This window comes from Cynocephalus volans, chromosome 2 (assembly GCF_027409185.1).
Source record: "Cynocephalus volans isolate mCynVol1 chromosome 2, mCynVol1.pri, whole genome shotgun sequence".
Lineage (NCBI taxonomy): Eukaryota > Metazoa > Chordata > Mammalia > Dermoptera > Cynocephalidae > Cynocephalus > Cynocephalus volans.
In genome coordinates this window covers 15,132,842-15,150,847 of record NC_084461.1, presented here as the reverse complement: position 1 = coordinate 15,150,847, position 18,006 = coordinate 15,132,842, and the positions used below count along the sequence as shown (strand labels likewise).

General features: G+C 39.3%; 1 protein-coding gene across 1 annotated transcript in view; it reads left to right on the top strand.

Moving 5' to 3' along the window:
* The window catches only part of MARCHF11 (membrane associated ring-CH-type finger 11), a 112,402-nt gene that overhangs the window by 83,291 nt on the left and 11,105 nt on the right, over nt 1-18,006 (top strand). Inside the window, exon 3 of the mRNA XM_063082945.1 lies at nt 6,912-7,104. Coding sequence (XP_062939015.1) covers nt 6,912-7,104 — 193 coding nt within the window. The remainder of the gene's footprint in view (nt 1-6,911; nt 7,105-18,006) is intronic.

The following is an 18,006-nucleotide window of genomic DNA, read 5'->3' as shown; positions in this document are numbered from 1 at the left end:
TTTCAAATTCCATCTTTAGTGATGCAATGTAAGCACCATCCAAAGATGACTGAAAATAGGTTTTAGCTAAATTTGTTTTTTGTGAAGAGGACACTTCTTAAGAGCAGGTGTTTTCTCCTGTGACACTAGAGAGTAATCCCACTTGTCATACCACACAGTATAAATCATCATACTACAAATCTATTAACTTATGATTCATATCTGGCCTGCCTTGTAAAAACAAAGATGAAACAGTACTTTAGATGGAATGATTTAATGCACACTGAACAGATCTACTCTCTCAGAGTTCAACCTAGTTCTTTCTGAGCATGTGTTATTTTCAGGGAGGAAATTGGGTTCTAAGTTGAGAAGGTACATTAACTCTTTCAGACAACAGAATGACAGGTACATCTTCTAAGTGGCTTCCTGGACACCCGACAAAACCTTCTCAAGTGCTTATCTTTCTGACTGGAAGTGATTTATACAGGGGGAGACCCTGGGTCTTGCCTTGGTATAGGCTCCTATTGTTTCTTTAAAGAAAATTCCTAGCTTTTTCTTCCTTTTTTTCTCCTTCGAGGGCAGTAATAAACATGCATTAATCAGTCAGATTTTATTGGTAAAAGCAATAATAAATGCTGTGGTTTTGCAGCAATCTGTGGTAATTATTGGGGTGCTTATCTAACTTCCCATGAAGAGGGCCTCACTAACATACTCAGGGATATTCAGTTCTGGGCCACAAACATTGTCTATATCTTTGTAGGACTGGTGGACCTTACTTGATTACATCTCTGAACAGTTATGTATAAAGAGAATATTAAATAATTTCCAACATCCATTTATTTAATTCCTTTCAAACTTTTATTAAAATTAGAAAGACATAACTCCTTGAAATTGTCTTCTTCATGTAAATATTCATTTAACAAACTGCAGCTGTCAGACTCAAGAAGTATTTGGAGATTCCATTTAAAAAGAGGTATAGATCAGATGTAGTTGGCAGTCTGCTGGACTGCTTTTTGCATATGTTGATTTTTTCTATCCTCCTAACTACCTTTGAGATAGGTATAATTGTGACCATTTTGTTTTTCCTTTCAGATGCAGGATGCGTCTGTTTAAATAGGCAGAGAGAAGGGCATTTGGGAAAGAATTGAGGCTCTGAAAAGAGAGATCCGAGTTTGAATTCTCACTTCTTGACTTGCTGGTGGTCTGGCCAGAACTGGGACTTTACCCTGCAGGCAATGATGGAATGGACGTGGCAAGAATGTTAATCTGGCAGTCAGATAGGCAATGGAAACTAAAGTCTGCATCTACTGGGTGTGTTCAGCTGGGTGGTGTAAGTGAGGGCCGAGGCTCAGCCTCTGCTGTCATGAAACCTGCAGTCTGTGGACAGCGAGAAGATACACGGCACCTGGGATCCAACTGAAAAAGAAAGAAGTCAGCGCTAAACAGAAGTGTAAACAGTAGATTGAGGGGCCCAGGAAGAGGGGTCCTGTTTGGGAGAGGAAGGGCTTGGGGTGATGGCTTTGTAGAGCGGTGGCATTAGAGCCAGGTATAAGTGGATGGAAGAGAGTCATTGTTGAGAAAAGAGGAGAAGGGCATTGAATGCTGAGGAAGGAATGTGCTCAGATGCACAGAGGGACCAAAGCAAACAGAATATGGCATTTGGGGAATAAAAAGTCAGATGAAATCAAATTTCTTCCTTCCCTCCCTCCCTCCCTCCCTCCCTCCCTCCCTTCCTTCCCCCTGCTTCTCTCTCTTCCTCTTAATCTCCCTTCCTTCCTTTTACCCTTCTGCAAAAATTATCTGCCAGGCACTGAGTCCATGCATTGACTCGCCAAACATTTAGCCCTCCTTGATGGAGCTTAGAGGGGCAGCTCTCCTTTCATTAGGAATGTAGACCTGAGAGTTACATCAAGGAGCAGGGAATTACTCATGGCTGCGCATCCAGCTAGAAAACTTTTTCAGTAGACCAGAGGAGACAAACTTGGAACTTTCATCAGGAAAATTGTCACAGCACTGCAAAGACAGTGGCATATGCAATTAACTATTAGAGCTCAGTAGAATCATTACATAGTGTGAACCTAGGAGCCAGACTGCCTGGGTTTATATCTCGGCTCCAGTCCTGACTAGATGTGCAACCTTCAGCCAGTCATTTAACCTCTCTCTGCCTCAGTTTACTTATCTGTTAAATGGGGATAGTAGTACTAATCCCCTCAAAAAGTTGTTGGGGAGATTAAATGAGTTAATATATATAACCTCTTAGAAAAATGCCTAGCATGTATTGGTCCGATATAAATAAAGGCTATTAGTATTATATTACTTCTTTCAGTGCAGTAAATGAGGGTTAACTTCCAAAAGAGGAGCCAGTTGGTTCCACTTTTGCTAGAAACAATTTGTGCAGAAGTAAACAGCTCTTGAGGACTATAAAAGAGTCGCACATATTTAAATATTATGGAAAGAAATAAGACAACAGCAAAGACAACAGCAATTATTTAGAGCCAATCTGGTTATTGTTATATTACTTTCCTTCCCAAACTTAGAAAGAAAATTAAATGAAAACACACACACACATGCACATGCACACACACGCATACCTATATGAGAGAACTTCAAAAAGTTCATGGAAAAAAATTCTGTTATGGAAAGATAAAGCAAATCTTTCCGTGAACTTTTTGAAGACTTCCTCATATATCTCTTTAGAGGAGAAAAGTGTGTTTAGCTGTTGAGAAATTTTGTTCAAGTTGCAGAAATATCTTACAAACTTAAACCCAGGCCTTGGATACCACTGGAGTAGTGAGAGAAGCCGCAAGAGGCGCTTCTACTTCTATTATCCAAGGGAATGGTCCACTAACGCAGTTCCTTGAGGCGGAGCCCGTGAGATAATGCGTGGCTTCCAAAGGCAAGGATGCTGGCTGAGTGTTTGCTGTTGGTGGAAGGTAGAGTTATTTTTCCTAGTAGAAGAGTGAGAGCAATCCCCCCTTTTGCCCATAATGGTAGAAATAAGAAAGAGCAGTATACAGTGGGCAAAGAAATTACCAAGATGATGTCGGTTTTCAAAGGGAAATCCCTATGTTCATAATCAGATTCAATAATTTTGGTTTCAATAATGGTTTGTCCTCATTAGCCATTCAGTGAAATGATGCTAATTTTTTTTTTTATTTTTTATTTTTTATTTTTTATTTTTTATTTTTTATTTTTATTTATTTTTTATTAGCATATTCATTATTACAGACCATGATTTTTCTTTATGCCCTTTACCTGACCTGTCCTGTCACTCCCCAAACCCCTTCCTTCCTTCCCACCATCTCCAGTAATCTTAGGTTTTTTCTCTCTTTCTGAAAGTTCAATGAATTGTTGTCTTTCTTACTTTTTTCCTTCCTCTTTTTCTTCCTTCCTTCCTTCTTTCCTTCTCTCCCTCCCTCCCTCCCAGTTATAAGTGAGAACATGTTGTATTTCTCTTTCCTAGTTTGGCTTATTCACTTAACATAATCTTCTCCAGCCTCATCCATGTTGCTGCAAATGGCAGGATTTCATTCTTTTTTATGGCTGAGTAGTATTCGATTGTGTATATATACCACATTTCCTTTTTCTTTTTAATTTAATTTTATCAATATACAATGTATTTGATTTTTATGCCCTTTACTAATTCCTCTCTCTGCCCCCCACCCATCAACATCATATCTGTTCACTTGTCTTTTTTTTTTTTTTTTTTAAATTTTAAAAAAATTTTATTTATTTATTTTTTTTTCATTTTTTTTAAAAATTTTATTTTGTCGATATACATTGTAGCTGATTAATGCTCCCCATCACCAAAACCTCCCTCCCTTCTCCCTCCCCCCTCCCCCCAACCATGTCCTTTCTGTTTGTTTGTTGTATCAACTTCAAATAATTGTGGTTGTTATATCTTCTTCCCCCCCCCCCCCCGGTTTGTGTGTGTATGTGTGTATGTGTGTGTGTGAATTTATATATTAATTTTTAGCTCCCACCAATAAGTGAGAACATGTGGTATTTCTCTTTCTGTGCCTGACTTGTTTCACTTAATATAATTCTCTCGAGGTCCATCCATGTTGTTGCAAATGGCAGTATTTCATTCGTTTTTATAGCTGAGTAGTATTCCATTGTGTAGATGTACCACAAAATGATGCTAATTTTAAGGTTCACAGTATATGGAGAGCATCTATTTACTTTTAAACACATTTGACTATTTGCATTAACAGAGTTATATAAAGCCAGAAATTTCACGGAGCTCATTATAGATTTGTACAATTTGTCCTTTTTTATAAAATAAGCTTCATAAATTCCAAGTTGCTTCTTATATCCACAACAAAAATAATTTCTATGATAATAATAAATAATGAAGCTTCCCAGAGTACTATATTCAAGAGTTGTTTTTTTTTTTCCTAGTCTTCTGACATAATTTTAAATACACTAATTCCAAACTGCCAGGGATTTGAATATTAAGCCATTTTAAATTTGTTGTCAACAAACAGGTGTGAAGCACTAATGTTTCTTGCTCCTGGTAAGTCTGTCCCCTTCACTCCTTCACCTTCCCTGGCAAGCAACAGCTAAACCTCGTGAGTCACAAGCATGCCATACAGGAAGTCAAAGTGGCTTGCATTTCAGAGTCACTGTGTCCCCTCCACTTCCTGTGTCCCAGGAAACACCAAAGCTGCGTCCAACCATCACCCCTGTCCCAAATCCAAGCACCCAGTAGGACCTAAGCACACTATGCCTGCGGCTACCAAATTGTTACTGAGCTATCATGCAAGCAGCATGATCAATTAATTAGTTGGTCTAGTTGAACTTAAATATAGTTAATTAGACAATATTGAGTTGTTCAGGTTCAGCTCCACTAAAGTTATGTAAATGAGCCTAGAACATCATAGATTATTGATAAGTGGAAAATAGATATCAGTAAAGACCATTCTTGGTGAATCCTCCACACTCACCCTTGATTACCCAAGACCCCTCTGATTCAGGCATATGTATTCAGAACATGAGGCCCAGAATGTGAAAATCAAACACACACACACACACACACACACACACACACACACACGGACACTTACAACTTGGATAACTTTGCTGCATAGACTTAAAAGTATGCTTTGTTCTCATCTGTCTGGTGTGGTCATTAAATTTATAATGGGTAAGATCATGTATGTAGACATGGTAGCATCCATCTAGGGTGGACACTAGCTCTAGGTAGTTTTCAACATTGTTTGTTGTGTTGTTATATTTAAAGCAAATTTTAATGAGCATCAAACCTATGTAAGACCAAGATGCATTAACACTTCACATTTGTTTGGTGATACCAACTTCAGAATGGTCTAAAATTCAAATTCCTGGCAGCTGGGAATTAATGTGTTTAAAATTATGGTCAGGAAGCTAGGAAAAAAACAACTTCAAAAACATACTTGAAATACAATATTAATTCATTTATAATGACAAAATAACATTCACTAGTTTATTATTCATTCAGAATTGTAAAAGCAAGAATCATTTTTCAATCAATGAATTTTCACAATAGAATGATTAAAAATATCTTTTTTATAGTAATTTACCAAAACTTTTTGTCATTTGGTTGTGGTTTTTTAAAAGAAAGAACAAATAAATGTCTTTACAGAATGAAATAATTCAAATGTATGTTGGTTTTTAATCTTTAACCAGTGTAGAATTTACTCGTATTCATGAAAATGCAAAGTCAAGTGCATATCTAAAATATTATATTTAAATTATTTATTTGTGATATGTGTATGTATATGTGAGAAAGAGTGAGCGGGTGGATGACAGAGAGAGAGAAAGAGGAGAGAAACAGAAGACAGACACAACGAGGGAGAGAGGGAAATTATGGGTAATGATAGATTTGCCATTTGGGGACGCTTATATTCAGACTTAAGGTAAGTAGAGAGTCTAAGGAAATTTCAGATTCATCCAATGGACACTGATTGTTTAATCTCATTTTTAAAAAGGTTATTTAAAACTGTTTAGGAATGCTCTTGTTAAGCCGTATGTTGCAACAGCCAGAGCTTTCATACAGAATGAGATTGTGCAGGTTGTTTTGAGTTTCATTGTTTACTAGCAGACTATAATAACAATTCCAGTTTTGTTTCTGTCTCAGTTATGCAAAAGTGAGAACATAACTAATTAATCTTCTCAAGTTGATTGCATCCTAGAAGGACTTTTGCTTATTAGGACTGTCAATCCTCTCAAAGATTGATACTTAGTATGCCAAATTATTTTCCCCTTGAATAGTGTGTGCCAATACAGTTGGTGAGTTTCAAAGATACTCTATTTGTGTACAAATTCTAAATCTTGACAAAAATGCTTCATGGAATACCCATTAGATAATAGAAAGTTGGTAATAGCTGAGTATATGAAGTGTATTTGATAATAGATGATATACAATTTTATAGTTTCTTTATGATTAGTGTGTGTTGCCTTAAATGACTTTTTCACTGATGCTGTTATATAACTTATTTATTTGTTTTTTACATTTTCTACAAAAACAAGAGACAGTTACCTCTTTTGCAGTAGCCAAATGTGTTAAGAACAAAATAAATTACCAGGCACAGGAGTCCTCCCCATGTATTGTCAGAGTATGTTTAATTTCATGCATGCATGAAAGATAATCATGTGATTCCCAGGTATTAAATATTCCTTAGCCATTTACACCCATACTGTTATCTTGAGTAAAACCAGATTAAACTTGTGGAATGGTGAATTACCGAAAATAATGAAGCTAAGCAATTCATTGATCATTATCTGCTTGTCTCTTTTTTATAACCTGGGTGAAATGGAAAAATTCATTTGGGGGCCAATCAGACTGCAAAACGTCTAACATTATGACAAGAAACATGAGGCTGAAAATGTTTTTTTTTCTTTTTAAATTATACATAGCACCTTTTTCTTACATGCCTTTGTTTTTCTTTTAGTGGCAAAGCATTTCTATAACACTGGTTGAGAAAGTTCAGATGATTGCTGTAATCCTAGGATCCCTGTTCTTAATAGCGAGTGTGACTTGGCTCCTCTGGTCTGCCTTCAGCCCCTATGCAGTGTGGCAGAGGAAGGACATCCTTTTCCAAATCTGCTATGGAATGTATGGTTTTATGGATCTAGTGTGCATAGGTAAGATCATGACGTTAAACATTAACGAATTGTCAGTAATCCGTTTCTTTCAGCAATTGTATTTCCACCTGTCAGATCTGACATAGAATGTTGCACTTCTCATTTTCTTGGTTCTCCAGTTAATTAAGTGTCTGTGGGTCACAATTTGGTGGCTTTTCTAAAAAAGCGTGGCATCTATGTTCCTAAATAGTTTGGGAAACCTCACAGGATAATGCCCATTTAAAGTGATATGTTTTGCACCTAAAAGAAAAGAGGAGGATTTGAAGAAATTATTTGGGGTGAGCGACACCAGGGCAGTCATTTATTTCTAAGGGATAAGAGCAAATCAGTTCCCATTTACCCAGCTGGGGGAGCACCGACTGATGCAAATGGCAGTGTTGTGCATCTGGGGAGGGACAGGCACCTGCATGTCTCACATCACAATGGTGACTCAGATTTCCTAAGGGCATAAAGGCTCCCTGGATGTTGGGGATGGGGACAGAGTTTCTTGCTAGCCTGTGTCTCTTTGCTCCACTTAATAAATTCAGTGGCTTAGAAGAGGAAAAATATCAAACATTCTAGTTGAAATAGACACTACATAAAAGGTTACTTCTGCGTTTCACTTGACTGATCTGTCGTTTGCCTAATTAACTGTGAGAAAATGGAAGCTGGGCCGTGTGGCATTTATGTGGAGTGTGTGAGGAGGTGCCACGAGCACCACGGTGCTGACCAGTTGGCGGGGGGTCGGGGAGGGGCTGGCTGGAGACGGGCACTGTGGTATACGGAGAATTTCTCTGCTCTGATGTGGTTAACAGCTTAGTGCGATGTGAAAAGAGCTGAAGGAAGCAGCCATGATTTAAAGCAGTGGTTCTCAAAGTGTGTTCTGTGGACCACTGGCAGCAGCAGTGTCTGCATACATCTCCTTTTTAGAAATGAGCATTCTCAGGTCCCACCCCAGACCTACTGAATCAGAAACTTCAGGGGTGGGGCCCAGCCATCTGTGCTTTACAAGCCCCCCGAGGTTCTGCTGCATGCTAAAGCTCAACAACCACAGACTGCAGGGAATGGATGCTAAACATGGGATCAAATGACTTGTTTTCTAATCTTGCCTCTGCTTGGACAAGTCAGCTTCATCTCTCCACACTTCTGTTCTTTCACCTATAAAAATAGGAATGGTAATCCCTACCATGCAGGTCTAAATAGAGGCAATAATGATTATAAAATAATTGTGTCATTAATTAGAAGTTGTAGATTAAGCATACATAAATCAGAAACATTGAAATAACTTTGGGATCGCTTAAATTAATGTCTGTATTTGCTAGAGCCTTAATTTAACTAGCAATTTCTGTATCTTCAGTCATTTTTTTTCTAAAAGAAGTCTATAAATGTTTAATATATGATCAGCCTGACTTTCCCCTCCTATTTTTCTTTCTTCCCTTGTCACTAGTACATGTCTAATAGGGGAGACAATGATCACATTTCAGACCAGGAAAAAGAGGGAGGGAAATATCATGAATAATATGTAAACTGAGCAGATGTTGCCTGAGTAATTGGGCTAATCATGTATATAAACAATTTGCATTAAATGTGATAATGCATATGTAAGCATTTGGAAATTCTAAATCTTGATTCAAATATAATCCCTAGGGCATTTCTCTAAATAAAGAAGAGTCACAAAATGGTTCTGCAATTCGAATCCCTCAACGAATTCAAAAATAGTGTTTCTTTCAACATGAATGTCTTAAAATGTGATATTTTGTTGATATTAAAAGGGGAGAGGCAAAATAAAAGAACCATTAGGCTCCCAATCCAACCTGGAGGGGAAAAAAGTCCAGTTAACTTTCTTGATACCATTATTACCCCAAACAGACCATACATTTCCTGACTAGGAAGTCATTTTCTTGAATTTCACAACTTGCATTTAGTGCTGACTTATGATATCTTAGCTTTTGATTGTTAATATCAGCATTTTAATCAAGACTATTAGAATTTTGGTTTCAACAGCATAGACATATGAACTAATGATCTTCTGATAATATATGAATATTTGGGCTTCTCGTTTGAAATCTGAGCATTTGCCCATTTTATAAAGTCAAGTTTCTTAGAAACAAAAACAGTTGCCATTTTTCTGGAGCCACTCTGGAGAGTGAATTTGTATCTAAGTTTTAAATATTGACAAGATTTTTGTCTTTTGGCTCATCAAATCCAAATCCCGTCATTCAGTGATCTATTTGTATATTTTGAAAAATATTAAAGAATTCAGATTGAACATTTATTTCACTTGGCGGTCTCATTAGTTAGTCTGTTTTGGCCCAGAAAAAAATTTCATTGTTTTTCCCCAAGAAACTAGGAAACAATTATAGTAAAGAAAGCAAAATACATGTAGGCTACCAACCAACTGGATTATAGCCAGTAATAGCTCTTACTAACATTTCGAATTACTATAAATGTCTGCTAATTACAAAGATTACATTGATTAGACCTTAAGCACTCTTGATGGGAAGAGTTCCAGTCAAAGCTAGAGTGAAGAGCAGATTTACAACTTTTAGTCCAATTCGCTCAGCTACGTTTAATAAATATTTAGTGGGAACTCTGTGTCAGATGCAGTGCTAGGTGCTGGGAATACAAATAAGACTCGGTCTCTTTCGTGACCCCAAGGCTCTCATGGCCTCATGTGGAGGACAGGCGTGTAAGCAAGTAATTAGAATACAGGGGATGTACACAGTTATCAGAGTACACACAGGAAATGGTAGCTGGGTAACACGGGGAAAGATTAATGCTGGAGTGCTGTATGTAAGGAGGGGAAGATTTCCGGCGGATTTCATGGGGCATTGATGGCCAAGTAGGCTGATAGATGGATAGATACTTGGCAAATGGAGAGATGGCCCCCTTGTCACAGTTGGAGGGTGTGAGACTGGCTCCGCCTTCAGAGGGCTTTACAACAGCCTTTCCTGTCTGTCCCAGCTTTTAAAACTTGATCACACCTAAATGAGAAGGAACAGATTGGCAGCTTCACAAATATTCTTTAAAAAATAATTCTAAAAACTCATAGAAGATTATTCCAGAATCTAAAAAGAAAATAAGTCAGCCAGTGTATACAGTGCTTAGGAAGAGTTGGATTGCTAAATAGAAATTTAAAGATTAGTAGAACATTTGTTTACTTCGGGAAATTTGCTGACTTATCTCCAGACACAGTGAATTTGTTTTTTGCTTTCATTCATCATTAATTAATCCAATTTCTTCTTTCCCAAAATTTATGGTTTTTTTCCTTGCTATTAATGTTTTGAATTCTCCCAAGATCTAAGTACTACTATAGTTGAAGTATCTGGATCAGGATTGCTCAATAGAACTTTTTGCAATGATGAAAATGTTCTATATCTGTGCTGTTCAATACCATAGACACTAGCTAAATTTGGCTACTGAGCTCTTGAAACATGACTAGTGAGTGAGAGTGAGAAACTAAATTTTAAATTTAATTTTATTTAAATTTATTTAAATTTAACTTCAGTAGCTACCTGTGGCTACTGTACTGGATAGCGCAAATTCTGGATGATGGAATGGTAAATGTGTTTGATGGACAAGTTTTGCCTTGTCTGTGTAAACGGGTTGTAGTTCCTAAATGGTAAAGGAACTCTGTGCCAACAGAGATGAACGGGCTGAAAATGAGTTCAAGAGCATCACAGCAGGGCGTTATAAAGTGAGAACGTGGTGACAAGAGGTAACAAAGAGCCATAAAGGGGACCAATATTTGGCAGATGACTCTTTTCTGTTACTGAACTTTTTGAGAAGATGTTGTATGGGTCAAGAGTGAACTTAATTTTCAGTCCATATTTATTATACAATTCATGTCTGTTTTAAGGAAATCAAAGTACGAAGAGATACAGCATTATATTTGGGGAGCACTTTTAAATAATTAAATAGATGGGCATTCAGACTGTAATAGTACAGGAAAATGAATGTAAAGGATTTAAATCACCAAGATGTTGTAGCCAGCGGCAGAAATTTAGGGAGAAGTAATAACCAAAGCAGGCTTGTGTTGGCTCCCTCCTGAGAAGATTTGCACAGTGGACAAAGGAAAACAGCAAACCCAGAGACAAAGAATAAATGCCTGGGAGAAGCGCTGGGCGGTGGGGGTGGCTCTTTACTCCACACATGGCACGTGGAGAAAGTAGAAGACTGTCTCTTCCCTTGGTCGTGGGATTCGAAGGAAGCTTGTGCCACAGCAACTATACGTTTGAAAACTAGGAGAAGGCCACGTGAGGACAGGGGTCATTTGATCAACTTGCATCTAAAAAATGAAAAGTGAGGGCAGTTACCAAATCATTTTAATGTCTGGTAGAACCAGAGGAGGTGAGTTCAGTTTCTCATTATAGAAGCAACAAACTAAAACCCTGTTACACTTAGTGATCCTCCCAAAAGAGAGATAGGAGTGCTTGCACCTAATCTAATCAATGCTGCAAATTAATAGCAAATCCATGTCTGGAAAGGATTTTGATCTTCCCTGAAATACTATGGGAAGGAATTGGTTATGGTAACAAAATTTTAAAATAAGGAATGTTTTTGTTCTTTTAACAATTTTCTTCATTGTCCACATAATATATTTATATATATATATTTAACTTGTGTTTTTAATTGTGAAATCTGTAAAGTTAGAAAAGACCACCTCACCCCCCACTCTGCTACGCCACTCCATTTGCAGAAACATCCCCTCTCAACATTTTGATGCATGTGCTCCAGATCTTTTTCATTAGGTTTACGTGTATATAGGTAAGATTCTTACGTATTGTATTTTTCATATAAATGGGATCAGACTGTACATGCTGTTGAGAAAATAGTCTTTTTCATTCAACAATATGGTCTGGAGAACTTTTCCTGTTAGAACAGGTGTACAACAGTTTATTTAACCTTTCTTCTCCTGAAGGATGTTTAGGTTGTTACCAATCTTTGCCATTAGGGACATCCCTGCAAAGGACATCCTTTCATATGAGTGTTTTGGTTGGCAAGCTTTTGAGAAGTACAAAGTCTGGGTTGAGCAATAAGCATGTGTTAAATTTTGATAAGTCCTTTTAAATTGCCCTCTTAAAAGGCTTTACAAATTTATACTCCCCCCAGATATATGAGAATTCCTGTTTGCCCACACCTTGCCAGCCGTGGATATCATCACCTTTTTGACATTTTAGTTGGTGGTTTTAACTATAGTTAACACTATTAGAGAGATTTTTTTATAATCAATTCTGTAGCTATTTAAGTTTGTAGGGCGGCACTCTTATTTAAGAAAGTAGGAAGGGCCACACTGGGTCATGCTAATCTGCAGCTCCTTCTGCCTGGTGTCTTTTGGGACACCTGGGAGGGATTATACAGGGACAGACCTGGTCTGCTCTGTAAATACTCCCACTTTTTCTTGCTGAAGATGAACTCCAGCAGGAGTGGTCGAGATCAGAGATCATTGCCTTTCAAAAACCCTGCATTCTCCAGCACACATAGGAGGTCTGGGGTCAGTTTCTTCTATCTGTTACACTCGTAACACTAAGTGGATTTCATTTCCCAATCTGTTTCTTTTTAATGTAGAAAGTGCTCCTTGAAATTGCTGTAAGAAAAATAACCTTACTCTGTCACTTGGCTCTGTGGCTGAAGTAGTGATTCTGTTATTGCATGTTCTCCATATAATTTTATTTCTCAAATTAAAGCACAAGCATGCAGAATGTAGGAGATATGGACACACACACAGGTGCGCGCACACACAGACATACCCACCAGGAACCAAAAATCTCTCTCAGGGCTCTTTTGAAATAATGAAATAAGGTATGATTGTTTATGCTGTTTTGCTTTAGAAAGCTATAAAGATTAGAAAATTTTAAAAAATAATCTGAAATATACTTGAAGGAGGATCAGATCAAAATATATTCTTACTGTATTAACAATTATACTCAGTGCTGAAAAAAATGTTCCTTCTGTAGAAATTTCATGCTTTCCAACATATTTCCTATATTTTGAATCGAAAAATTTTTTAATTCATGTAAATTCTTATAGTTATTATTATAGCCCTTTCTAAAATGTTTCTTATAGTTGATGATATATCTATCTAAATCTACTTGGGCACACACAAGAAAACTATTTAAAGTTACCAGTTGGTAATATATTCACATTTTATTACAGAACATCAGAATGATAAATAACTGTAACACATTCCTATGGCCTTAGATCAATTATATTAAACATATATTTACACTTCAAAAAGCCAGAATAATATTTCTCTTTTGCTTCTTATACTGTTTCACTTTGCTATTTTTTTCCCTCCACGTACAGCAGCTAAAAGTGACACATGATTCAACATTTTATTGACATGAAACTTAAAATGTACATTTGCTAACTGTGATATTATAGGAGTAGGGGTGAAGAATTTGACAAAGAACTTCAGTATAATCAAACTCAGTTACCATAAATAAGTTCCCCACATTGAGAATGACCAGTTGTCTATATAATGCCAGGGTTGTTTCCTCCCAAAATGAGGCTTTTAGGTCATCTTCTTTCCTGTGGTTTGCTTTCAGTGAATATAAACCAATTAGCCTAAGCGAAGCATAATTAAGAAAGTAAATCTACTGTTAAGGAAAAAGATTCAAATTCATTCCAAGCAAAATATGAATGACTTTCAGACTATATCCTTTATAAAGTTTTCCGTACTCTCCGTATTTTAGGTGAAAAACATATTTACTAAGAGGAAAGGGTTAGACAGAGATTAGCATTGGAAGTTGAAACATGCTGTAATTTAGAGCAGAAAAAAATGAGTTGCTTGAGACTATAGGAGAGCCTCAAGTTCTTGGGCAGACAGGGTCTTTAACCATAGATAAGTGTGCTTGAAAGAGTAACTTGGTCAAGTTTGTAAAATATGCGGCCCTTGGCTCATTGTCTATAGATAGCATTTTTTTAAGCTGTAAAATACAAATATCTCCAAGTAAAGTATGTAAAATTACCAAAAGAACAATCAGTATGTTTACTATACTCTTTAGGGCTTGGGTAGGCCCTGTCCCACACAGAGGGGCTTGGGGATGTCTGAGGAGAATAAGCTCTTTTCTAGACCTCCCTAAGGAGAGCCAAGACCACCAGAATCCAGTGTGGTCTGACACAGGCCACCTCCACACTGAAGATACATTTTCTATGGGAAGTGGTGACCACAGCTGTCAGCCACCAACACCCAGTCCCCCTCATGCAGCTCAGGTCCACACAAGCTGGGCAGCTCCGCCCCATTTAAAATCATCAGCAGTTTTGATAAAAAAGACTTAACATATATGTAAAGTAGATTTTTTTTTTAATCACAAAGTATTGAGAGCCCAGACTCACCCTTTCATTACTCCCCGCCCCACACACCCCTGTCTCCACCACCACTACCATGCCTGAGCTGCTGGGGTCACTCAGGAACACAGAGCTCTGGAAGTCAACAGGTCAGCATTCAGCCAAGGAGCAAGGTGCAGAAGGTGGCTTAAGTGCCGTGGTGGTTGACACTTTGGGTTGCAGTGATGGGTGGGTTGTGGGAGGTGTTATTGCTGTATTTGTCTCATTCTGAATCTCACAGGAAGCAGTCATGTAGATATGCCTGCAGGAATCATAAGCCATGAGAAAAAAGTTTTTTCTCTTTGGCATAATAACCAGGAAGGTTGATTAGCTCAGTACTTCCTTTTTGAATCTTTCTATCACTGTAGTTTTCCCTCTAGACATAGAAGTATACCAGCCACCTCCGCTGCAGGAAACGCTCCCATTTCCTGATCCATAATTTGATCGGGGACCTGTATTTCTCCAGTGCCACAATTTGCCTGCTTAGGAGATCTTCACCCAGCTGCTTCTGCAGGGAGGACAGGAATATTCTACTCTTGCCCAGAGCCCCTCTGGGTGTCCCTCCAAACTTCCTCCCAGGTGGAGGACTGGGCTGGGAGGGTGCCCTGGCTGGCGGGTCTGTTATCCTTCCATGACTGTTACGGATTCTCGTGCTCTGCTGGCTCATTTGCAATCGTTTCTTAAACAGAGTAGAATTCTTTTACATGCACAGGTCGGTATTTCCTGCTTTCAGAATGTCTTGGTGCACTTCACACTCAAGGAAATGCCACAGCTTTGTTAGAAAAAGTCTCACTTAACACGGTCAGCCTGAAACACAGGCAGGGGTCCAGCCTCCAGCACCAGTCTCAGCGCAGGATCCTTTACACTATGAGCACAATCTGGACAGGCCCCTTGGAGACAGAGGCAGAATGGACATTTGTAATTGTTGATGGAAAAACAAATCTTTATCCTTTATATGCTTTGAGAAGTAGGCCATTACTACCTCTTTTCCCTGGAGGTGCAAACGACAGGCTTAATCTTACTGATGTTTACCGATTTCTCCGGAGATTATTATCATGGTTGGTTATTAGTGATATTGTTGCCTTCAAAACACTGGGATAAAATAGAAGGATCTTGTTTTCACTACTTGTCCCTCAGTGCTGTGCATGGAATGGTCTCTCAAAGCTGATTAACTTCAGGCCTCCTGATGGGGGAAAAAATACTCTGACCCAATGCCTTTCTCTTATTTGACTTTGTTCAAGCTCTTTTGGAGAAACATGGACATAATTAACAGAGAAGCAGACCAAATATATTGTTATTGTTGACTTCTGTCTCCTCCACAAATGAGTTTATGGGAAAATAGAGTTAAAAGATACTATGAACCTTTTTATGAACTTTTTCAAGATCCCTTGTAGTATGACACTTTTAGCTCAATTGGGGGCAGTCTAGCCAAGGAGGGGTTAGTTATCTATTGAGCCAACGTGCATGGTGCATTTACCGTGTGCCAAGCCCACAGTACAGGACAGAGATACCAATGGAACAACATTAGCAAACTGCAGCCTGAGGCCAAAGTCAGCCCACAGCTGGTTTTTGTATAGCTCATGATCTAAGAGTGGTTTTTACATTTTTAAATGGTTGAAAAACATCAGAAGAAGAATAGCATGTCATGTGAAAATTATATTGAATTTAAACTTCAGTGCCCATAAATAAAGTTGTATTGGGACACAGGCATATCCATTCATTTATATGCTGTCTACAAGAAGTTTGCACAGTCCATAATATTTACTACCTCACACTTTACAGGAAGGGTTTGCCAAGGCCTGGAATATAACATGCTCCCTGCTCTACACCTGCTGGGGGGAGACAGCCGAGGAAATAAGCAATTAAAATACAACATACAAAGTGCCAGGACAGAAATGTGTGTGAGAACTGATGGGGGAAGGTTAATCATACTTAGGGTCAGCAAAGTCTACGGGGACGAAGAAAATCTTGAGCTAAATTTTAAAGAAGAACAGAAATTAAGAAGGGGCCCAGAGAGAGGCAATGGCTTAAACATTACAGCACATGAAACCGTGTAAATTTTTTAAGGAATCATACGAAATCTTGTGTGGCAAGAGCAAAAGATACTTGTCAAGGAGTAGCAGTAAGAAAGGGACCTTGTGGGTGGAACCTGGGAGTGAGACCAAACTGAAAGCTCTGGGAGCCCTGAAGGGCCAAAGGGTCAAAGGGTCATGTGTCGGATGTGATTGATCCACTTGATATTGAAGAAAGGCCTTTGATAGCGAGGAAGCTAGAAGGGGAGGAGGCTGGAGAGAGCCACGCTGGAGAAGGCGAGAAAGATACTATAATTTTCCAGGCAAGTGGCTAGGCCTGCAATTAAGACTGGTGGGAAGCTGCTAGAATTAAAAGAGGTAAATCATAAGATATGGTGATCAATTTGATGGAGGTACGGTGGAGATAGAGGGGGGTAAGAGAGAGGGGCCATCAGGTGTGAATCACAGAAGGTAGACAGGGCTGACAGTCAGTGAAACGCAGGATATCAGAAGGGGGTGATGGAGAGAAAGATCATGGGTGCCTTTCGAACATCTTTTTGCAGCATTTCTGGGAACTTCAAATGGATATGGCCAGTATGCAGCTGGACTTAAGGGTCTGGAGCTCAGGATAGCGGTGGGAGCTGGAGATCTACATCTGGTAGTTGAAACCAGCGTCTGCAGGGGAAATGATTTGGGTGAGACAGGCAGAGCAGGTAGAGAAGCATGGCCGGCCGGAGGAGAAAAGAGTGGGGTCGGGCGTGGCCAGGAGGAGGGCACTTCTGGGAGGAAGAGCCAGTGGCCAGCCATGCCAGCTGCCACGTCAAGGGTGGGTGAAATAAAGCCAACGTTTATTCACTAGACTTAGCAATATGGGGATAGGACAGACAGACGTAAGGTGCGGAAGGCTGAGAATGGGTGGGATGGGCAGAAGGAGGCTCAGAGCATAAGTTCACGCATTTTGGCTGACAAAAGGCACAGTTCAGTGAGGGCTGATGCTAGAGGGGGATGTGGAATTGAGAAAGGTATTTGTTTCCTTATTTTAGTGGTAGAGTTAGACGAGAGCAGATACTGAGAAGAAAGACCCTGAAGAAATTTGAAGAAAGATGGAAGGTCCAAGGGTAAGGGGTAGCCTGATGTCCTCGGGAATACAGACAACCAGAGCCCAGGACTGGGGAGAGGGTGGCTCAGCCAGAGGGGCTGCATGTGCTAGAGGGACAGGACTCCTTACAAAAGATGCCCCGTTTCTCAGTCAAGTAGGTAGCATGGCCGTCTGCTTAGACAAAGAGGGCACAGTGTGGGGGAAAGAGTCGAGGAGAGTGGTAAGAATGATGATCAGCTGCTGAGGGCAGGAGGAGAGGACAGGAAACATGGCCCGGCATGACCGAGCACTGTCCTGAGGCTACAGCAGGTGACCCCATCTACACGGCCACGGGGCTGTGTTTTTACCCAGTAGGGACAAAGGGCGAGTGCAGAGAGGTGGAGTGGTAGGACTGGGCTAAGATGGGGTCTTTGTTACACAGTTGCTGGGAGACAGAGCAGCAGGATCAGCCATGCCTTTCCCCTCCAGTGGTGAGGGATGGGT